Source organism: Ovis aries, chromosome 18, assembly GCF_016772045.2.
Source record: "Ovis aries strain OAR_USU_Benz2616 breed Rambouillet chromosome 18, ARS-UI_Ramb_v3.0, whole genome shotgun sequence".
Lineage (NCBI taxonomy): Eukaryota > Metazoa > Chordata > Mammalia > Artiodactyla > Bovidae > Ovis > Ovis aries.
The window spans coordinates 3,619,083-3,638,348 of NC_056071.1; the positions used below are offsets into that span (position 1 = coordinate 3,619,083).

Genomic DNA, 19,266 nt, shown 5'->3' on the forward strand with positions numbered 1-19,266 from the left:
CCTCCAAAGTCCATGACCCTCTCTCTTTGTTCTCAGGACATTTTATGTACTTCTGACATTCCCAGGTCTGTACAGACGAGAAAGCAGAGAGAGAGAGGTCTGTGACCATCATCAGGTGTGTGGCTGGTACATGACGGCATGGGGCTGTGTTCCAGCTCCATCAGAGACTTGTCTGGCCCTCAGCACCGTGAAGGGGACAGAGTGTGCATGCAACCCATGCCCTAGCCTCCTAGCCAGTCAGGGCGTTCCCTTGTGACAGAGTGTCAGTTGTTATCCTTACCTTGCTGCTTGTCTTGAAGGGGTACTTCCCTACCTGTGCCTTTGGTTTCCTTATCTGTTCAGTGAATATCTTCCCTTCCAAGGGCTCTCCCTGCTGTTAAATTTTCTAGGATTTAACCACAGTATTCCCACATACATCCTGCATACATCCCTCCTGCATGAGAAGTGTGTTTGGAAGTGAAATCAGACACAATATTTTAAATTTCCAAGTTAATACATTAGGTAAGTAGTTTGCTTACTGATATATTGCATACATTTATCAATATTTCAGATGTAAGAAGGAAACATGTATTTTTTCCCTGAGATTTTAGTCGAATATAATTCTGTGAATCTGCATATTCTATAGTCAAGAAGGTATTATGCTTACCTGGTGGATGAAAGCCTGAAGTATGAAAAAATGTGCATATGGAGTTTGGCCATTAGAAGCAACTGGGCTTGATTTCTTACTCAATTTGATGACTTTCTGAGGTCATTTTCAAAATAGAGAGATAACTCTTAGTTTCTAGAAGCTAATACAGAACAAGTAGTGGAATACTCCTTAATCTCCTTAGACAGTTAGTTTGTTGGAGAAGTTTTGAACCTGTCAAATATAAGTTTAATAGTCCCTCCTAAAATGACACCGACTAACTGCAGAAGTTAATGAGACCCAGAATAGTATGTGAAAAAGGAAAATATCCTTAATTCCACCCCACAGATATAATCATCCTTCCCATTCTGGTGTGCTTCTTCCCCTTGCTTCTATGCCTAGCTTTACACAGTTGGGATCAGACTGTGTTTTCAGTTCTGTAATTTTTGTGCTTTCTTCACAGCAATACTTTGTTACCACAGAGTCTTAGAATGTATGATGTAAAATGGGCATAAATGCTTTGTCATGGGCTACTTCCCTAATTAGGGGTGTTTGCATTGTTTCCGATTGTGTTGTTCTCCTACATATCTGTGAACATACCCATCCTACAATTGCTTTAAGTATTTGAGTTCATTTCTATTAGAAGATATTTCTGTAAGTGGAATTGTACTCAGCTCCCCTGAGTGCTTTTAGCTCTTGGTTTGGGGCATCCAGTTGCTTCTGGGGACCAAGATCTGTAGCAAAGTGGGAAGTCAAGTAGGGTATGGTTTTCAGCAGAAAGCATCTTGACGTCTAGGGGCACAAGGCCCTATCGATTTCCCTTTTTATACAAGGCTCTTCTCACTTGGTTATTACTGTAAATGAGCTTAAGAATACTTTTGTCAAATTGCAAAGAAAGTTTCAGAACACTTATTTGATTTAAAATCTTGACAAAATAATATCTATTGCAATATGAAGTGACTATTGTTACGTTGTCTGTTTTAGAGGACATTTAGGAGCTGAGCATCGTTAGCCCTGGCTTACAGTCAGGGAGATGGGAGGAAAAGATGGCTACTGGTGGGTTTACCATGCTGATTGTGCTGGGGTTCTGTCCTCAGCCCTCCTCAGAGGGAACCTGCTGGGTGGTCCTGGGGTTCTCGTCTTGACTTCACACGGTTTGCATGGAAGGTCTTAGTTAGACTGACCTATAGAGGAAGGGGACATAATTTTGAAAGGAATTCTCTGCATCAGGGTAGAGAGAATTTTCTGTTCTGAGATTACAGAAAAAAAGGGCTTGGTAAGCTCTGTTATCTTCCTCCAAAGAAAGAGTTTATGTGATTTTGTTCTCAAGAAAGGTGAACAGGGAAGCATGAAAGGCTGTAATTTGCACATTGTGGGACAGAAGAAATGTGGATACCTGTAAATACATAGAGAAAATCAGACAACTGGTGAAGGGTAAAGAGAGTGATAGGAAACTGCTCTCAGTCAGAGAGCAGAGGAAAGAGGCAGGACGCTTGTGCTTCTGTGCAATACAAAATCATACACTGTTTGTGAAAAACGTGGATCTGGCTATCAGGAAATTTATATGTGATGAGTAAAATGTATTTGGTGATTATATAAGATGCGGTGAAATTGCTTTGAAAATATGAGTCTCATGTCTTCTCCCTTTTATTTTCTAAATTTGATCAGAGCCACCAGTAGCTCATTTTCAGTAGCCTTTGTAATTCTTCTGTTAGTTTTAAGTTATATAACAGAGCATGAGTCAAGTGTATAACAGAGCAGAGACATATCTGACTGTCGGCCTTGTGTGATGTCACATTCAGAGGCATGGCATAATTGGAGGCGTTATAGTTATTTTAATCAGTAATGACACATACATGGTATAAAGACACCAGCACAGAAACGATGTTTGCATCAAACATAATTTAATCTGAAGTTACTTTATCATCATCTGAGAAATCATACTTTTCAGACTTGATCAGATCAGTGATAATTGCAAGATAAATTTGAGGATTATCAGCTCAATAATATGGTGAAATCTGATTCCATTCATTTAGTAATATTAAATACTGTTTAGAGGTTTATCTATTAGAAAGTAAAAAATGCATTAGAATTTTATCACATGGGAGCTATAATTCAAATAGCCTTTGGAAAACACTATTCTATAATTGGCAATTATAGGCAGGTTCTTGCAGAACTAGCTTAAGAAAAGGAACAGATAAGGTTCTTTATCTGTCTACACAAGCATGCTAACCGGGACTGTTGGTTTCATGAAGAGCGCCTGTTCATACACGTTCTCAAGGACAGTTCTCTTCTCTTAACTAGAGCAGAAAGTGCACTCTCTCTGAGTCACTCACGTACTCACGATGTCTTTTTAAATGGCAAGAGGGAAATTCCCATATGGAAAGTTCTTCCTGCTTGTTACTGTAGAGTCACAAGACCAGGACTGATGGTCATCATGACAATTATAAAACCACAGAGAAGTGCTGTGAAGCAGATAGGATGCTCACAGGTGAGGAGGCGCTTATGTGGAGGCTGCAGGGATAGCCAGAGACCTTGCATATAGGAAACACTTCGGGTGACGAAGACCCTGTGCTGTGCTGTGCTTAGTCACTCAGTTGTGTCCAGCTCTTTGCGACCGCATGGGCTGTAACCCACCAGGCTCCTCTGTCCATAGGGATTTTCCAAGCAAGAATATTGGAGTGGGTGGCCATTTTCTCCTCCAGGGGATCTTCCCTTCGACCCGGGGGTCAAACCCAAGTGTCCTGCATTGCAGGTGGATTCTTTACCATCTGAGCCACCAGGGAAGCCCAAGAATACTGGAAAAGGTAGCCTATCCCTTCTCCAGTGGATCTTCCTGACCCAGAATTGAACTGGGGTCTTCTACATTCCAGGAAAGCCTGACTAAGACCCTGCTACAGAGTAAGGCCAACATTTTTTTAAGGCACCAAAACGAAATACTTCCAGATTACCTGCTTAGAAACTTAAAACTGCTAAGCACAGCTTAGATGGACAGTCAGCCGGAGTCGACCCAGCCAGCCCTGCTCTGGCCATCAGCTCCAAGATGAGTAACTGGCTTGGTTCAAGGGGCGAAGGAGAATGTAGGTGTCTGGATTTTTTTTTTTCTACAAAGGTACAATTGCATAACGTGCATATTTTAATTGGTGTGACATTTCAAAGGAAAATATTAGAATCAAAAGTAGAATTCTAGTGGCAGCAACAAATACTTATAAGTGCTTACATGAGCACTTCTTCATTTCCAGAATGCATTTTCAAAAGAAATGTACTGTTTAATTTTCACAGAATCCTCTCTCTGTAGGTGAAAAGAGTGAAGGTGATAGAATACAGAGAAACATGTCTAAGTTTCATCATTGAAAAGTGGGAAAGTCAGGGTCCATCTCCAGGGCCTGAGCCTGCACCATCAATGCAGGACCTTCTCCAGAATGTCTGGATATTTAAGCTGCAACGAAAAGGGATAGAATGGGGGAAATCTGTACATTGGAATATTCTAACCTAGAACTCAAATAGCACTGCTCTAAAGATAGTCTTTCGTAGCCTGAATAAAATCAAATGCAAAATATATACTATGAAATATGATGTAATAGAGAGGGAACCAGGTTCTAGGAAAATTAAGATATACAATGAAACAGACTTTAGCAGTTCATTGAAAATTCTGTTTTATTTGTATTTATTTAACAATTTATCTCAAGATCAAAAGGCAAACCTAAAAATAAATGAAACCCAGGAGCAGTTCATTTTCACTTTTAACCACAGGAAGAAATTGGGCCATCACTCCATAATCAATTTAGTTCCTACTTCAGGGATATAGGTATCATTTTGACAGAGGACAGTGAAGCTGTTCTTTGTGGCAGCAGTTACTAAGCCTGCCTGCAACTCAAGTTTCCTAATCTCCAAGTGAAAGTAATAACAGATCCTATGCCACAGGGTTGATGTGAAGGGTAAATGCATGTGTGCTAAATGCTGAAACATGGCCAGGTAAGAAGGGAGTGCTAAGTCCAGGCTAGCACTGTCTTTCTGGGTATTGTGACCAAGAAGCGCCAAGATTTGCTAGACTCATGGGCTGGGCACAGCAAAGTCCACAAGCTTAGTCCCATTGGCAGAGTCTCCCTTCTGTATAAGGGTGCACATTCAGTTATAGGTTCTGGATCGGGGTTTGGGCATTCTGCAGGATGGTGCCCTGCAGCTACATCAGGGTCTCTTGAGTCCTTCCTACATGCCAGGCACTGTCCTAGGTGCTGAGATCCTGTGATGGGCAGAGCAAAGCCTACCTTCCAGGAGGGCTCCTTCTGGTGCAGTAAGTAAATACATACTTATCAATTGGGTCACATGGATTGCAGTGAAGAGTAATTCAGAGTAGGAGATAGTGAGTGTGCTGGGAGATGTACTCAAGCAGATGTCTGAAGAATGAGCCTGTCTTGGTAGCAATGATCGGACAGTTGAGAGGAGCAGCAGAGGCAGGGTGACTGAAGAGGCCAGCTTGAGGACGGGGAAGGTTGGTGGGAGGCAGGGCCAGAGAGGCAGCGTGGGTGGGGGACAGTCAGATCGTCTGTAGGCCATGCGGGGTAGCATTGGGATAAGCAGTTGGCCTTGAAGAGTGAAATCTGATCCCACTGAGACTTGACAGTAGAATTACAAACAGTAAAGCTGACTCTGGCTATAAGTGGAGAGTAAACTCAGAGTCTGGGTGGGGAGGCTTAGTAAAGGAGGGGCCAGGAAAGGCAGTCAAGAGGCAAAGGCAGTGCCGCAGGGGAGGGATGTTTTGGGCAGCGGGATCAGTTGATGGGCTGCCATGGACATGAACGAACACCTGAAAAGGCGGTGGGTTCAATAGGCTGTTGTTGAGCTGGAAGAGACAGAGGGGAGGAGGCCGCTGAGAATTATCAGTGCAGTTCTGGACCTGTGCGAGCTTTGTTAGATACCTAAGTGGCCAGGCAGGCCATTGGGCATACAGGTCTGGACTCAGAGAGAGAGAGAGAGTTTGGGACTGGAGACATGAACTTGAGAGAGATTTAAAGCCATTAGATTGAATGGGATCAATTAGAGATTGAGTTTAGACTGAAGGAGTGTCTCTAGACAGCCCTGGGAAATGCCAGGTTTAAGGAGAAGAGGCGGGGGAAGATAAGAAGAGGCTGAGTCTTGCACTGTAAGAAGGGGATGGGCTCAGCTGAGGACTGAGACTGGACCCACAGTTTTGGCACTGGGAGGAGCAGCCGCAGAGGATTTCACTGGGATCCTGGGTGAGGCGGGGGCAAGAGCAGGGCAGAGTGACAGCAGAGACCTTTGAGGAGATAGATCTTCAGTGAGAGGGCCTCTCTTCAGACGAGAGGCTGAGGATGGAGCAATACCTGAAATGGAGTATAGGGTGAATGAGAGACTTTTCAAAGACCTGATGTAATTACTGATGGGAATGGTTAGGGAGGAAGGGAGACCCACGTGTAATAAGCACTGGGATGATTCATGTGCTTTATAACCACATTTGTGGAGCATCCAGTGTGGCTGGGGGAAAGGAAGGGGATGAGACTCTGGAAGTCTGGGGTCAGATGACGGGGGTGTTGCCTGTAAGGCAGTCACCTGGGTCCTACCCTGCGGGTTGTAGGATTCTGAACCAGGCTGCAGTCGTGGGGACAAGAGTGGGACATCTACATGAAGGGTGGTGTCCAAGGGTGGGGTGGGCTTGAGCTCTGTCTAGAGAGGTGATGGGCAGGACCAGGGGCACTTTTGACGTGGAAGCCACCTAAGAGTTCTGGCATAAAGCTTTAAGGGCACAACTTTATCCACATAAAGCACATGTGCCAATCAGTCCATATTTTCCATCATAAGAGGAAGCAATTTAATTGGAAACTCGAGTTTTATTTTCATGTCTGGTTATATCCACCATGATATTTTAAAAATTTTACATATTTTAGCATGGTTAGCTAAAGTGGTGTGTAATGGAAATTTGAGGAAAACATCACAAAACAATGCCATTTAGAGGTATTTATTTAGTGAGCTTAAAGTAATGAATGAATAAACTGAAGATACTTTTCTCAGAAGTAACTATATACTGGAGAAAGAATGCAGAAAGAAATGCAGTTCCAGAAAACAGATAAGCTGCTGCTTAAAAGCAATTCTGTTCAAGTCCCAAAGTAAGTTCACATTAAAGCTGGTCTGCAGATGCAATTATCTATACCATTTTATGGAAATCGAAAATGACTGTCAGCATAAGCAGGGATCACAAGAAATGCATCGCATATTGCCATCAATAGCACCATTTGTGGTATGAGACTCAAAAGATTTTTCTTCCCCAGAAGTGACGACGTAACTGTTCAACTTGAACCATTTAAAATACTGAAGTAAGGAGGCATCATCAAGCATCACTTGGTAAAGTGAAACACCTTTAAAGATGGACTCTACCGCATAGTGTTGTTATTACTGGTAGAGACATTCATACTGATAGAAAAGTTACGTTGGAGTAAAGTTTCCTCAGAAACAAAAAGACTCTTGGATTTGACGACGATACAACTCTCCTCTTTCAGAGTAATGCATGGATTCTACTGCAGGTTTCACCCACCCTGATACCTGGTTTTGGAGAAAGCTTTCTTGGGATCCTTGTCCCGTTGCATTCAGATTACTCCCTCCGCATTCCTCCCCAGCTCGCGTCGGAAACCCTGCTAATGGCCTGTCCATCCCACCTGTACAGCCCTGCGTGGCCTGAGCACTGGCCCTCTCCACCTCCAGTCTTACCTCTGATAAGCCCATCATCCCCCAGGTGCCTGGGGCCACACGGAAAGACAATGAGCCTATTGAGGTGCTTTGCCTTTCCCACCACCTTCAGGCCAGATCCTGCAGGTGGAGCTTGTCACATGAATATGAACCCCCACACAGGGCTCTTCTCACTAGGGTTCTTACATGCCCACTGCAAATGTCAATATTTTTCTTTTTTTTTAAAATTTTTATTGGAGTATAGTCGATTGGTGTCAGACTTTATTTTGGGGGGCTCCAAAATCACTGCAGATGGTGACTGCAGCCATGAAATTAAAAGACGCTTACTCCTTGGAAGAAAAGTTATGACCAACCTAGATAGCATATTCAAAAGCAGAGACATTACTTTGTCGACTAAGGTCTATCTAGTCAAGGCTATGGTTTTCCTGTGATCATGTATGGATGTGAGAGTTGGACTGTGAAGAAGGCTGAGCGCTGAAGAATTGATGCTTTTGAACTGTGGTGTTGGAGAAGACTCTTGAGAGTCCCTTGGACTGCAAGGAGATCCAACCAGTCCATTCTGAAGGAGATCAGCCCTGGGATTTCTTTGGAAGGAATGATGCTAAAGCTGAAACTCCAGTACTTTGGCCACCTCATGAGAAGAGTTGACTCATTGGAAAAGACTCTGATGCTGGGAGGGATTGGGGGCAGGAGGAGAAGAGGACGACAGAGGATGAGATGGCTGGATGGCATCACTGACTCGATGGACGTGAGTCTGAGTGAACTCCGGGAGTTGGTGATGGACAGGGAAGCCTGGCGTGCTGCAATTCATGGGGTCTCAAAGAGTTGGACACGACTGAGCAACTGAACTGAACTGAACTGAACTGATAGTCGATTTACAATCTTGTGTTAGTTTCTGCTGTACAGCAAAGTGAATCAGTTATACAGATATCTACTCTTTTATAGATTCTTCTCTCATATAGGTCATCACAGAATATTGAATAGAATTTCCCTTGCTATACAGTAGGTCCTTATTAGTTATCTGTTTTATATATAATAATGTGTATACATCAATCCCAATCTACCAGCGTTTTTTCTTAGTGCCTCTACTCACAGACCCCTTCCTTTGGCTTGAGGCCTGATCTTCATGCTCGAAGGCTCAGGTCTGCTCTCCTTTCTTCTGGCCTCATACAAAGCTTGATCCCTCTACTTCCAGGTCCTAGGACGCCCTGCATTTAAGACTCCTGAAGCAATCATGTTCTTCAGGAATCCTCTGGGAGCATGGCCCATTCTTTTAGATCCAAAGGTTAGGGGTGCCACCTTTGTCATCGTCACAGTTCCCACCACAATGCCAGGCACATGGCAGACACCCACAGCGCCTTTGCTGGGCTGAGCTGCTGGGATAGTGAACGTCTGTGAAGACGTGATGAGAGAGGTGCTCTCTGGGGTCATTTGGAGTCGCTCTGGCAGCTGGTTCACAGAGCAGCCTGTTTCCGACTTAGCTCTCTAGTCTTAAAACAGTCCCTCTCCCCTCTGACTTCACATGAAGATCACTTGGGGACCTTAAAAAATACCAGTGCCCATTCCTCCTAAGGCCGAGTCTCTAGGGTCTAGAAATCAGAAGAAGCTAATGCAAAAGTCACAGATTCAAATGCCCTGAAGACACCAGAGGTAAGACCACAGGGACAGGTGGGAAATTTGCACAATTACTAGAGTTGAGGCTTTCTAGAGTCATGCATATTTTTTGTTCGGGAAAACTCTATGTGAAATAAACCCATCGGTGCACCACATTTTATGGCTGCCTATTCCCTACTCCACCTCCTCAGAAGTCCCTGAAAGACCCAGACCTTTAGACCTGGCGGGGGCCATTCACAGCGTCTGAGGAAGTCCTTCCACCACCTGAGCGTCAAGTCCCATTTGTGTCCCTGCCCATGTCCCAGCCATCACCTTCCCTCCTCAGCCTGGAACATGGGGCTCAGTGTTCAAGCTTAGGGATCGAGTCCTTGTGCCTTTTGTATAGAAGATGTAAAAAATGAGGATGTTTTAACATGAGTGGTTGGATCTATATTTCCTTTATTGTCCCTTTTCTGGAACATCAGTAATATGAAAATGTTGCAGCTGTTTCATGGACATTATTTATAGAAAACATGTACTAACTATAAGAAAATGGTTCAAATTTTCAGACAACCTAGTTTATTAATCCTGATACTGAAGGGAAAATTGCCACATTTTTCAAGGATTTCTATTTTATATAAAATTGTTCTCAAAAATAGTGCATCTAGTCTTGCTTCACAGAATCTGCTCCCCGCAAGAACAGAGCCTTCAGCTTGCCTGAGAAGTGGCCGTGTACTCACAGCTGACCTGAGGGCCGGCAGAGCTCTTTGGTTTTACTCAGAAGACGCAAGCTGAAGCCTGCTCCCTGTACCCCAGAGGGCTGAGGGTATCTTGTGTTTCCACCTGGAGGCCTTGTGGATTTGCTCACTGCATGGAATTGCTCACTGAAGGCACAGCTCGTATTTGTGTGTCGTTTTGTTTTCCTAGCCCAAATGGAACAAAGCAAGCTGAAGTCACTCTCTATGTTAGAAGCACTCTGTAAAAGTTATACAACTTGATATGCATGAGAAAGTTCACCAGGCCATGCTGAGAATCTCCTGTAAACTGGCACACCATTTGCTTTCAGCAGTAAGGAGAGGCCTTCCTCTCCATAGCTGTGAAGACAGTGCATTTTGTAACCACCACTTACAAAGGAATGGTTTCTGAGAAGGGTCTATGGACTGAGGAGGACTTTCCAGTTGCTCACGAGAGGAACCTCACCTGCCCTGACAGGCATTTTTCAGGACTTCTAAAGAAACTATTTGCGACGTCCTAGGGCCTACCTTCAGAGAAGAAATCATGGCAAATCCCCAGCCTGGCATCTATTTTTTTTTTTTTTTAAGACCGCAGATAAATGCAAGAAACAGTTATAGCAAAAGAGGCCAAATGCTGAAATTCCTGCAAGGGTGTCTAGGAGGCAGCGCTCCTGGAGACATAATAGGACTACGTGGTCTGTGGACATCTCCATGGTCTCTATCTCTTGACAGTCAAGGCTATTCAGAGCAAATATAAGTTAAGAATATTTTCACAACAGATAATGTAATAGTTTTTAAAATGTACTTGAAACATTAAGGTATGCTTTTTCTTTTCTTTTTTATTTTAATTGTGACTTTTAAATTTTTTATTAAGATAAAATTAATATGTAACATTGTGTAAATTTGGGATATGTAGCATGTTGATTTGATACATTTATATATTGCAATGTGATTACCACCTTAGCATTAGCTGACACCTCTGTCATGTCACCTAATTATTAAGTCATTTCATTTTTGTGATGGAAACAAGATCTCGCCTGTTATTAACTTTGAAGTTTATAACATAGTATTGTTAACTAGAATTACTTCATTGTGCATTAGATTCCCCCAAATTATTTTTTTTTCTAGTTATAGGTTTGTAACCTTAAACAACATCTCCCAAATTCCATCACCCCAGCCCCTGGATACTCTCTGTTTCTATGAGTTGGTTATTTTAGATTTCACATACAGGTGATAGCTTTTTTCTGCTAGTTTGCGTGCTCTCATCTCTCTTCTGTTAAAGAGCCAACCGGGACATTCCAAAAATTGGACACTTGGACAAAACCTAGAATTGAGTAACCAAAGTGGTGATCATTGTGAGCTTCACGCGAAGTGGACGTTGAGGCCAGACTTAGTCTGAGCAATAGTTGCTCTGTTGTTGCTCAGCTGGGCCCATGCACAGACTTTCTTTCATAAATTTGGAGGACAGTGTTAAGGCCTTTCATCCTGACATTAGGTTTTCAAGGCTGAATGCTTTGTCTTCCTGTGTGAAACTACAATGGATGTCAGAGAAAAGGGAATTCAGTGTTTTTAAATACTAAGTCACAGAGTAAAGAAAAAAAAAAAGTGTCTGTGGGCTCCAAAGGTACATAATTCAGTCTTTAACAGGACTGAATTTTAGGTTGTTAGAGCTTCAACTATATGCATTTTAATGGTGATGAGAAAATTAGATCCAAAGAACATTATAGTCGTTCATTCAAAATGGAGACACTTTAGGTCATTAGAGGGTTGATCTGTTTAGATGCAGTCGGTGAAAATGGCCAATTTTCAAGAAGTGGGCGGGGCAGGCATACATCTGTGCTGCCCCAAGAACTGCCTGCTGATGGCGAGGTTCAGTTTTCACTCCAGCTACTCTGTGAGCAGAGTGGAGCCCACAGTGACACTTCAGAGGGACTCCAGGAGCCCCCTTTCTCCTCCCAAGTAGCAGGGGTGCTGACTTCTTGGGACCACAGCCAACTCTCAGCTGGATGAGTTCCCCTTGAAGCCGAGCCAGATGGCAGGTCAGGTTCTTGGTAATAACACACATCTTGCTATTTGCACGTCTGAACAGGTAGCAATGGATGGACATCTGAGGTGGAGCCCGTGATGTTCAGCTGTGTCAGCCATCTAGACTGTGGCTTTCTTTCCCTGCTGATAACTTCTTCAGCTTTTCCCAGATCTGCTCGGGGCCGATTATCATTTCCACCTGCTCCATTGGCATGCACTTTTTTTTGACATAGACTTTTGAGGCCTCAGTTTGTTGCTGGATTGTACAAATTAGACCATTCTTCCTGTGAACCTCCTGCAAGGGTCCACCCGCTCTGCTCAGCGCTTTATTGTAAGTTGACATGTTGGTCACAGAACACTCTGTTCCCCGAGTCTCTGCTCTGGGGCATCATGTAAAGTTGAGGTTTTCAGTCCAGGCTTCGCAACTCCTGCTCAGCCGGCCTGTGCTCTGACTGAGGGGAGCGTGCCAGCAGAGCTGACGGTGCGGAAGCCCACCACCATCCCTCACCAGCGATCCATCCTGGCATAATGCTCACAGCACAAGTGCTCCCAGTCAAGAATGCAGGAAAAGGTGGGCACACCAATCTTACTTTCAAATTAGATAGAAGCTCTAATGTCCCCCGGGACCCCAGAGTCCATTGCAGTGGAATAACTAACGAAATGAAGGCTCAGTTTCTCTGTATTTGAACCAAACTGCTGAAATGCCCCACAAGTGGGTGAGGCTCTGCCAGTCCATGTGCAGTGACTAACATGTCTTAAAAATGGCTACACTATCAACACAAATAGTTCTTCAGAGTCTGGGAGACATGGAGTTTGATTTGATGGGTGACCAGCCCAGAGCCAGCATTCTCAGACTGGCTGTTCAAGAATTAGGGCTATTTAAATATTCAAGAATAAGGATTATGTAAGCAAAACAGCTTGGATAGTACAGGAGATCATTCTTAGATATCCTGCCTCCAAGACAAGTCAACATATCATTCCCTGTTTCTATACTTTGAGAAAAAATTGTAAGAAACAATTAAGAAAGTCTGATCTCCTTCTTTTGTTTCTCTGTTCAAAAGCTTTTCACAAATGCCAACCAGCTCTGTAAAAGCTGAGACCGATGACAACATCACGATATTCACCAGGATTCTGGATGGGCTGCTGGATGGTTACGACAACAGACTGAGGCCCGGGCTCGGAGGTGGGTGTGGGCCCTGGCTGAGGCCCTCGGGCCCAAGGCACATTTCTGCTTACACCCAGTCTCGAGCTCACGTTTGCTGTGATTCAAACAGTTCCTCAAAGGGCTTCCCTGCTAGCAGTTTGACTTGGTGGGGTTGCAAGGCTGCTGCATGTTGTCATTTTCCAGATGCAAGAAGCCAGGGGAAGTGATCTCCCTGAAAACTCCTTTTTCTCTCCAGATAATGGTAACATCCATTCTGGTCCACTTAAGGAGAAACCACTTCTTAGGTGATACTGAAGCTGAAGTTACCCCGTGTTAGGAAATACTTTATCATCAACCTCATACCCTCCTGTCTCTGCAAGTCCTTTTCAGAAATCCGCTATTTAGTGCAAGTGTTCTTTACACGTTGCCTATTACAGGTTTAACTTTTCACTAGAGCCATAATTAGTTTTTACTTTGACCCTATAAAGCTGATGAAACTAAATGAGTAGTAAAATATGCTTTCAGGGTACAGCTGGCTTGATTTTGTGCTGGGAGTCCCATGCGTTTCAGGCCTGTGGGGGGGCCCTTGGCTCCGCCAGGTTTGCATGTGTACATTTGAACCTGCTCCGTTAGGTGAGGAGGGACCCCCCTAGCAAATCCATCCCCAGAGGAAAATGTTTAGTCCTTCTTCATTATTTGCATTTTTTATCAGGGGCATTTGCTTAAACCATGGGTTGACCCTCTCTGCCTCTTTGACAAGAACAGTCCACGTAGGCTCCCTGACCCCATTTTACCGCGCCCTCCCTGAGTTATGTCCCTCTGAACTGTGAGCAGAGGCCCTGGCGAGGAACCTGTGTCTGTGTTTCAGAGCGTATCACGCAGGTGAGAACGGACATCTACGTCACCAGCTTCGGCCCCGTGTCCGACACGGAGATGGTGAGTGTGCTTGCGGCCCCGCCGGGACCACGCTAAGCCCTGACGGCACCGGCCCAGGGCTGCCCTGCCGAGCCGTCACTTGGTTGCCTCCGTTTTGTGCTAGGAATACACCATCGACGTGTTTTTCCGACAAAGCTGGAAAGACGAAAGGCTTCGATTTAAAGGGCCCATGCAGCGCCTTCCTCTCAACAATCTCCTCGCCAGCAAAATCTGGACTCCAGACACGTTCTTCCACAATGGGAAGAAGTCCATCGCCCACAACATGACCACGCCCAACAAGCTGCTGCGTCTGGAGGACGACGGCACGCTGCTCTACACCATGCGGTGAGTGCCGCCGGCTGGCGCTGCCATGCCGAAGCTGGCTAGTTGGAGGGTTTGTCCTATCTTTGTATGTGTGTGTGTGTGTGTGTCTGTGTGTCTGTGTGTGTGTCTGTGTGTGTCTGTGTGAGATGGGTGCTTTTCACCTTCTGACTTGCCCATACTGATGTCCATGTAGATTATTTCTTTGGGCTACTATGAGTTCATAGTATTTATCTATACTTGTTTATTTGATTCAAGATCAAGGGCATCTTTAGAAGAGTGGTAATGTAAGCTAGGGAAAATTTAACAGATTTTATTTTTAAAAAGTCTAAGCAGACTCCTTTTTTGTTGCGATTGTGCAGTATTTTGAAGTTTTAAAAGTCTGTTTGTTGTGTGGTTTGATAACATTTCCAGCACTGAGGTTAAATTTTAGCACTTGTCATTTAAAATGATCATTAGTCATTTTTTGAAGATTCTGAATTATTCATTGCATCTGAGTAAATCAATACATTGACCAGTGAGAAAGACTTCTTTATAGCTTTTCAGCTTCCATGGTGGGTCTAAGTAGACTTTAGAAGATATTTTTAAATTAATGAAAAAGAGAAAAGGAAAGAAAAAAGCACGAAAGCCAGGTTGTTTAAAAGGTACATTATTTAGGTAGCTGCTATAGATATTTTCTATCTTAGTTATAATTATTCACAATAAACTTTATATTTAAAAGGGTAATTGTAGTGGAAAATAATGTGAATACAGTTATCTTCAAAGACTGCATGTCCTAACGTAATTCTGAGGAACGCTTTGGCCTATTGTGTCCCAAACCTGCTTGACAGCTGGCCGTGGTTTGTCTTATACCAGCCCAGTAAGGATTCTGATCAGTGATCAGCACACACACCTTGATGTTTTGTTCCAGCCTTTACTCTTCCTTTTTCCCTACATGGATATGGAAGGTGTTTCACCTGTAGATGGAGATAGGAGTTGCGAGCATCACATCAATGCCTTACCCATGCAGAACGCATGTGGAAAGCTGAGGAATATCTCGAGGGCTGACGTTCGGCCCTCGGTCGTCATGCTGTGGGAAGGAAAGCTGAGGAATATCCCGAGGGCTGACGTTCAGTCTTCGGTCGTCGTGCTGTGGGAAGGAAGGCTGGGCAGTGAGACAGGGCACTGTGCTCAGCCTGTGAGCAGGGAGTAGTGTGGAGACGAGCCCCGCATCCTGGCCGGTGCTGGGGTCCTCTGTCATCGTGCTGTGGGAAGGAAGGCTGGGCAGTGAGACAGGGCACTGCGCTCAGCCTATGAGCAGGGAGTAGTGTGGAGATGAGCCCTGCATCCTGGCTGGTGCTGGGTTCCCCTGCAGAGGAGGCCCTGGGTAGGCCTGCCGTGCACCTGTGCTCTGTTCCCAGTCTGCATAGATTCTTGTCCTTGATTCACACCTGGCTCCCGTCCTGCAGGGGTCAGTTTGGTCCATTGCCTAATACGATGGGATGCCTTTGTCCTGGGCAAAGTTGCATGGACAGGGTATAAGATAAGCCTCTTGTCCAGAAGGGGAGGAGGCAGCAGAGGGGCCTCTTACCAAGTGTCTGTATACCAAAAATGTCTCCAATACACACAGCCCTTCAGCCCTCAGACTGCCCAGCCAGGGGACAGCATTTCCACTAACCAACAAATAGGCAGAGGCCAGAAATGTTTGGTAATCAGCCCAAGGTCACAACTATGAAGGGGGTGGTGGCAGCAGGAATCTGAGTTCTGGTATGAGCAATTTCCTTGTTTAATCTACCACATTTGGAAATCGGAGGGATGCAGCATTATTAGACATGCAATGGCCTTCTTACCTTTGGGAAAATGTCATGCCCAGAAGGAAGTGGTGAGAAACCAGAGAAACTTAGCAGGGATTGTTCTTATTTGTGCAGAGCAAGCCTGCTGCTAATGAGTTGCAAAGCTGATAACCAGTTTTCTTTTCCAGTCTGATTCAACATGTGGAAAGGAGAACTAGCTACAGTTGAAAGCATTAGGAATTATAGTATGATTGGACCTATAGCTATAATTTGATAGCATTTTAGTCTACAGATTTAGCAGAGATGGTGAGATGGCAATCATAATTAACTGGACAGGGCACAGAGCCCCATCCAGGCCTCACCCCGTCACTGGGCCTTTAGAGTACAGCCTTTCTATCTAGCTCTTTGGTCCCTCCCACCAAATCTTATAAAAGCAGTGATATACTTTGACCCAGTAATTTCTATGTAATGTCTGTCTTAAGGAAATAACTAGGAGTAAGGACTAAGCTTTATGCACAAAGGTTTCTACTATCATGTTACTTACGACACCAAACAAAGGGAAAAATATAAAAATTCTGCACATTTTTTCAACTAAAATTGTGTTTAAAAATTTTTATTCAGACTTTGAATCTAATACAAAAGATGAAACATGAAGAAGAAATTAGGGTTCACATCCTACACTTTTAACCTGAGATACATATTGAGAAATATTTGAAAAGTACTGTTACCAACTTCTGAAAAGTAACTCTATGGGAGAGATTCACTTATATAACATCCCCACCATGCTCCAGAAATCATTTAAGGTAATATTAAAAGACACACACAATTCAGATGGATGAAATTCCTTAGGTGATTCCAAAGAAGCTAAGGGAACATAAGCTATTGATGCCATTTGCTCCCAAAATGTCTTCTAAAAAGCCTTTGGTGCTTGCCTAGAGCTGATGTACAATTTCAGTTCCGAAGAACTTTCTACCACCTATGCATAATCTATTTATAGAATCTGATGATAAAAAGGTAAGTCCAAAGAGAGCCATAGACATCTCCTGTTAGACCATCAAAGAGAGGACCCTTAAAATGCTCTGCAGTTACCTTCAGAACGACCTTGTAGCAAATAAAAGTGATAAGTTTTACAGAGCCATACCCAGAGGTGTACTGTGGACACCAGACCAGTGGCCCGGCATCTTTAAGGGGAGCCCCAGCACAGCAGTTTCCCTGGGTTGTCGTTGCCAGAGCTGGGGAGAGAAGAGGCACAGAATCCAGAGCACGACTTCTGTCCACCCAAGGACTGAATTACTGCCCTTCTGGCCGGCCTCACTAATTGCCTGAGGTTTTTCCCTGGGTGGAACTTTAGGTCATCACTGAGTAGTAGTGAGTTTTGATTTCACTCCCCTGCAAGCTCAGACATGACCACGGGAGGGCATGTGCCAAACCTCATGACACATTTTCTTTGTAACAGGTGAGCTGGGAGATAGTGAGCACCAGCTCTCACCTCTGTTTCCTGCATGCCTTCTGAAGGTGCAGACTTGTGAGGACCACACAGGGCTCAGTGTCCTGGTCTTTGGGTCCCTGACGGAAGAGCCAGTCTCTCTAGTCTGTGGTGTAGGAAACTGCAACAAGCAAGAAAGCGCTGACAGGGAAGCGGGCTCTGGTAGTATCACATGGTGTCAGAGAACCTTGCTGCTGCTGCATCTGGGGTCACTGTGTCCATGCCCGTGGGCAGGTGTCTGAGAGTGCCAGTGACTGCCGTCCTGGTCATGGAATGCCCTGCACTGGGGAAAAGAGCCCTGGGCAGACCGGAATCACTCTGGCACACTATGTATTTCTCTGTGCTATTTTTATTTTGAGAAAGGCGTATTTTTATGATTGTTTACACCCCGTTTGGATTTTCATTATTAGTAGACATCACTGCTTTGAAAGGAGCATGGATTTTGGAGTTAGGCTCACTTAAGTTCAGATCTTGACCTTATCATTTAGTGGTCATGAATACTTGGCCGATTTACTTTAATCTCTTAGAACCATTGTTTGTTATTGTTTATTTCTTTCTTTCAGTACAGTGTACCTGCAGGCTCTGAGAATGTCAGTTTGAGAACATATACAGCTATTCCTTAAATGGCCGCTGGGAGGCAACACAGTCACATTTTTGCATAGTGATTGGCAGCGACCATTTAGTCTAAGCAACTTACTTGAAGGAGATTATATACACGTTACATATGTTTGATTTGTGGGTAATATATTTGAAGGAGATCATACATATATAATTATAAGTTTGTAACTAAGCACTGGTGTGTGTTTAAGAGTGTCTACATCCCTACATGTAAACCAGTGTCCTTCATGACACCGGTAGATGTATTGGCCAGATCTTGACATTTTTAAGCTAACATTGATTTTAACGATTAGAATCAATGTATTATTTAAATATTTCTGAAACAAGGAAAATCACCAAATATGGAATACAGTTATGACGCTGAGACCAAAGAAAATGAGTGTTAACGGTTTGGTCTGTATGGCATATACGTGTCCACCTGTGTGGGCGCACGTGTGTATATCTGCGTGTGTCCACACATCCTCTCCTATAGATTTCGAGTGGTCTCATTCTCTGAAAATTGTTTTGTAAATAGCTTTATGATCTAAAGTATATTGAGCACCTTTTCGCCTCATTAAACATTGTTCTCAAGTTTGTGATCCATTACATCCATCAGGTCAGAATCCTGTCATATTTCTCTAAAGAAATGCATGTCATTTTAATTTTTTTTTTTTTTTTACTTTATGATAAACATTGTAATCAGTTCAGTTCAGTTCAGTGGCTCAGTTGTGTCCGACTCTTTGTGATCTCATGAACTACAGCACGCCAGGCCTCCTTGTCCATCACCAACTCCCGGAGTCCACCCAAACCCATGTCCATCGAGTCTGTGATGCCATCCAACCATCTCATCCTCTGTTGTCCCCTTCTCTTCCTGCCTTCAATCTTTCCTAGCATCAGGGTCTTTTCAAATGAGTCAGCTCTTTGCATCAGGTGGCCAAAGTATTGGACTTTCAGCTTCAACTCCAGTCCTTCCAATGAACACCCAGAACTGATCTCCTTTAGGATGGACTGGTTGGATCTCCTTGCTGCAAGCACATAATTCTATCCATTGCATAAATTCCTGGTATTGGTTAAAAGATAAGCCTTTCAGTACATATTTCCATGTTACTCTAAAAACTCTACCAAACTCCCTCCCTCCAGCAGGGGAGGAGGGGTGGTCCCGTTTACTTCCTCGCTGACATTTTACCCGTGGGACTGAAAACAGAGCAGCAGCCTGTTGTGCTACCTGAGATGCAACCAGCAATAGAAAGGTCCATGTGTCCCGGTGAGTCTGAGATTTATACTCACACCAGCCTTCTTCTTTCCCTTTGGGAAACGCGTCTCGCAGAGCAGCTTGTGAACTGACTTGACCG

The 19,266-nt window shown here is 44.1% G+C and overlaps 1 protein-coding gene across 3 annotated transcripts in view; it reads left to right on the forward strand.

The window, feature by feature from the left end:
- The window catches only part of GABRA5 (gamma-aminobutyric acid type A receptor subunit alpha5), a 93,435-nt gene that overhangs the window by 3,309 nt on the left and 70,860 nt on the right, over positions 1-19,266 (forward strand). For all 3 annotated transcript variants that reach the window (XM_027957495.3, XM_060401963.1, XM_060401962.1), the window contains 3 exons: positions 12,741-12,862; positions 13,692-13,759; positions 13,863-14,083. In XM_027957495.3, the coding sequence (XP_027813296.1) occupies positions 12,741-12,862; positions 13,692-13,759; positions 13,863-14,083 (411 nt within the window). The remainder of the gene's footprint in view (positions 1-12,740; positions 12,863-13,691; positions 13,760-13,862; positions 14,084-19,266) is intronic.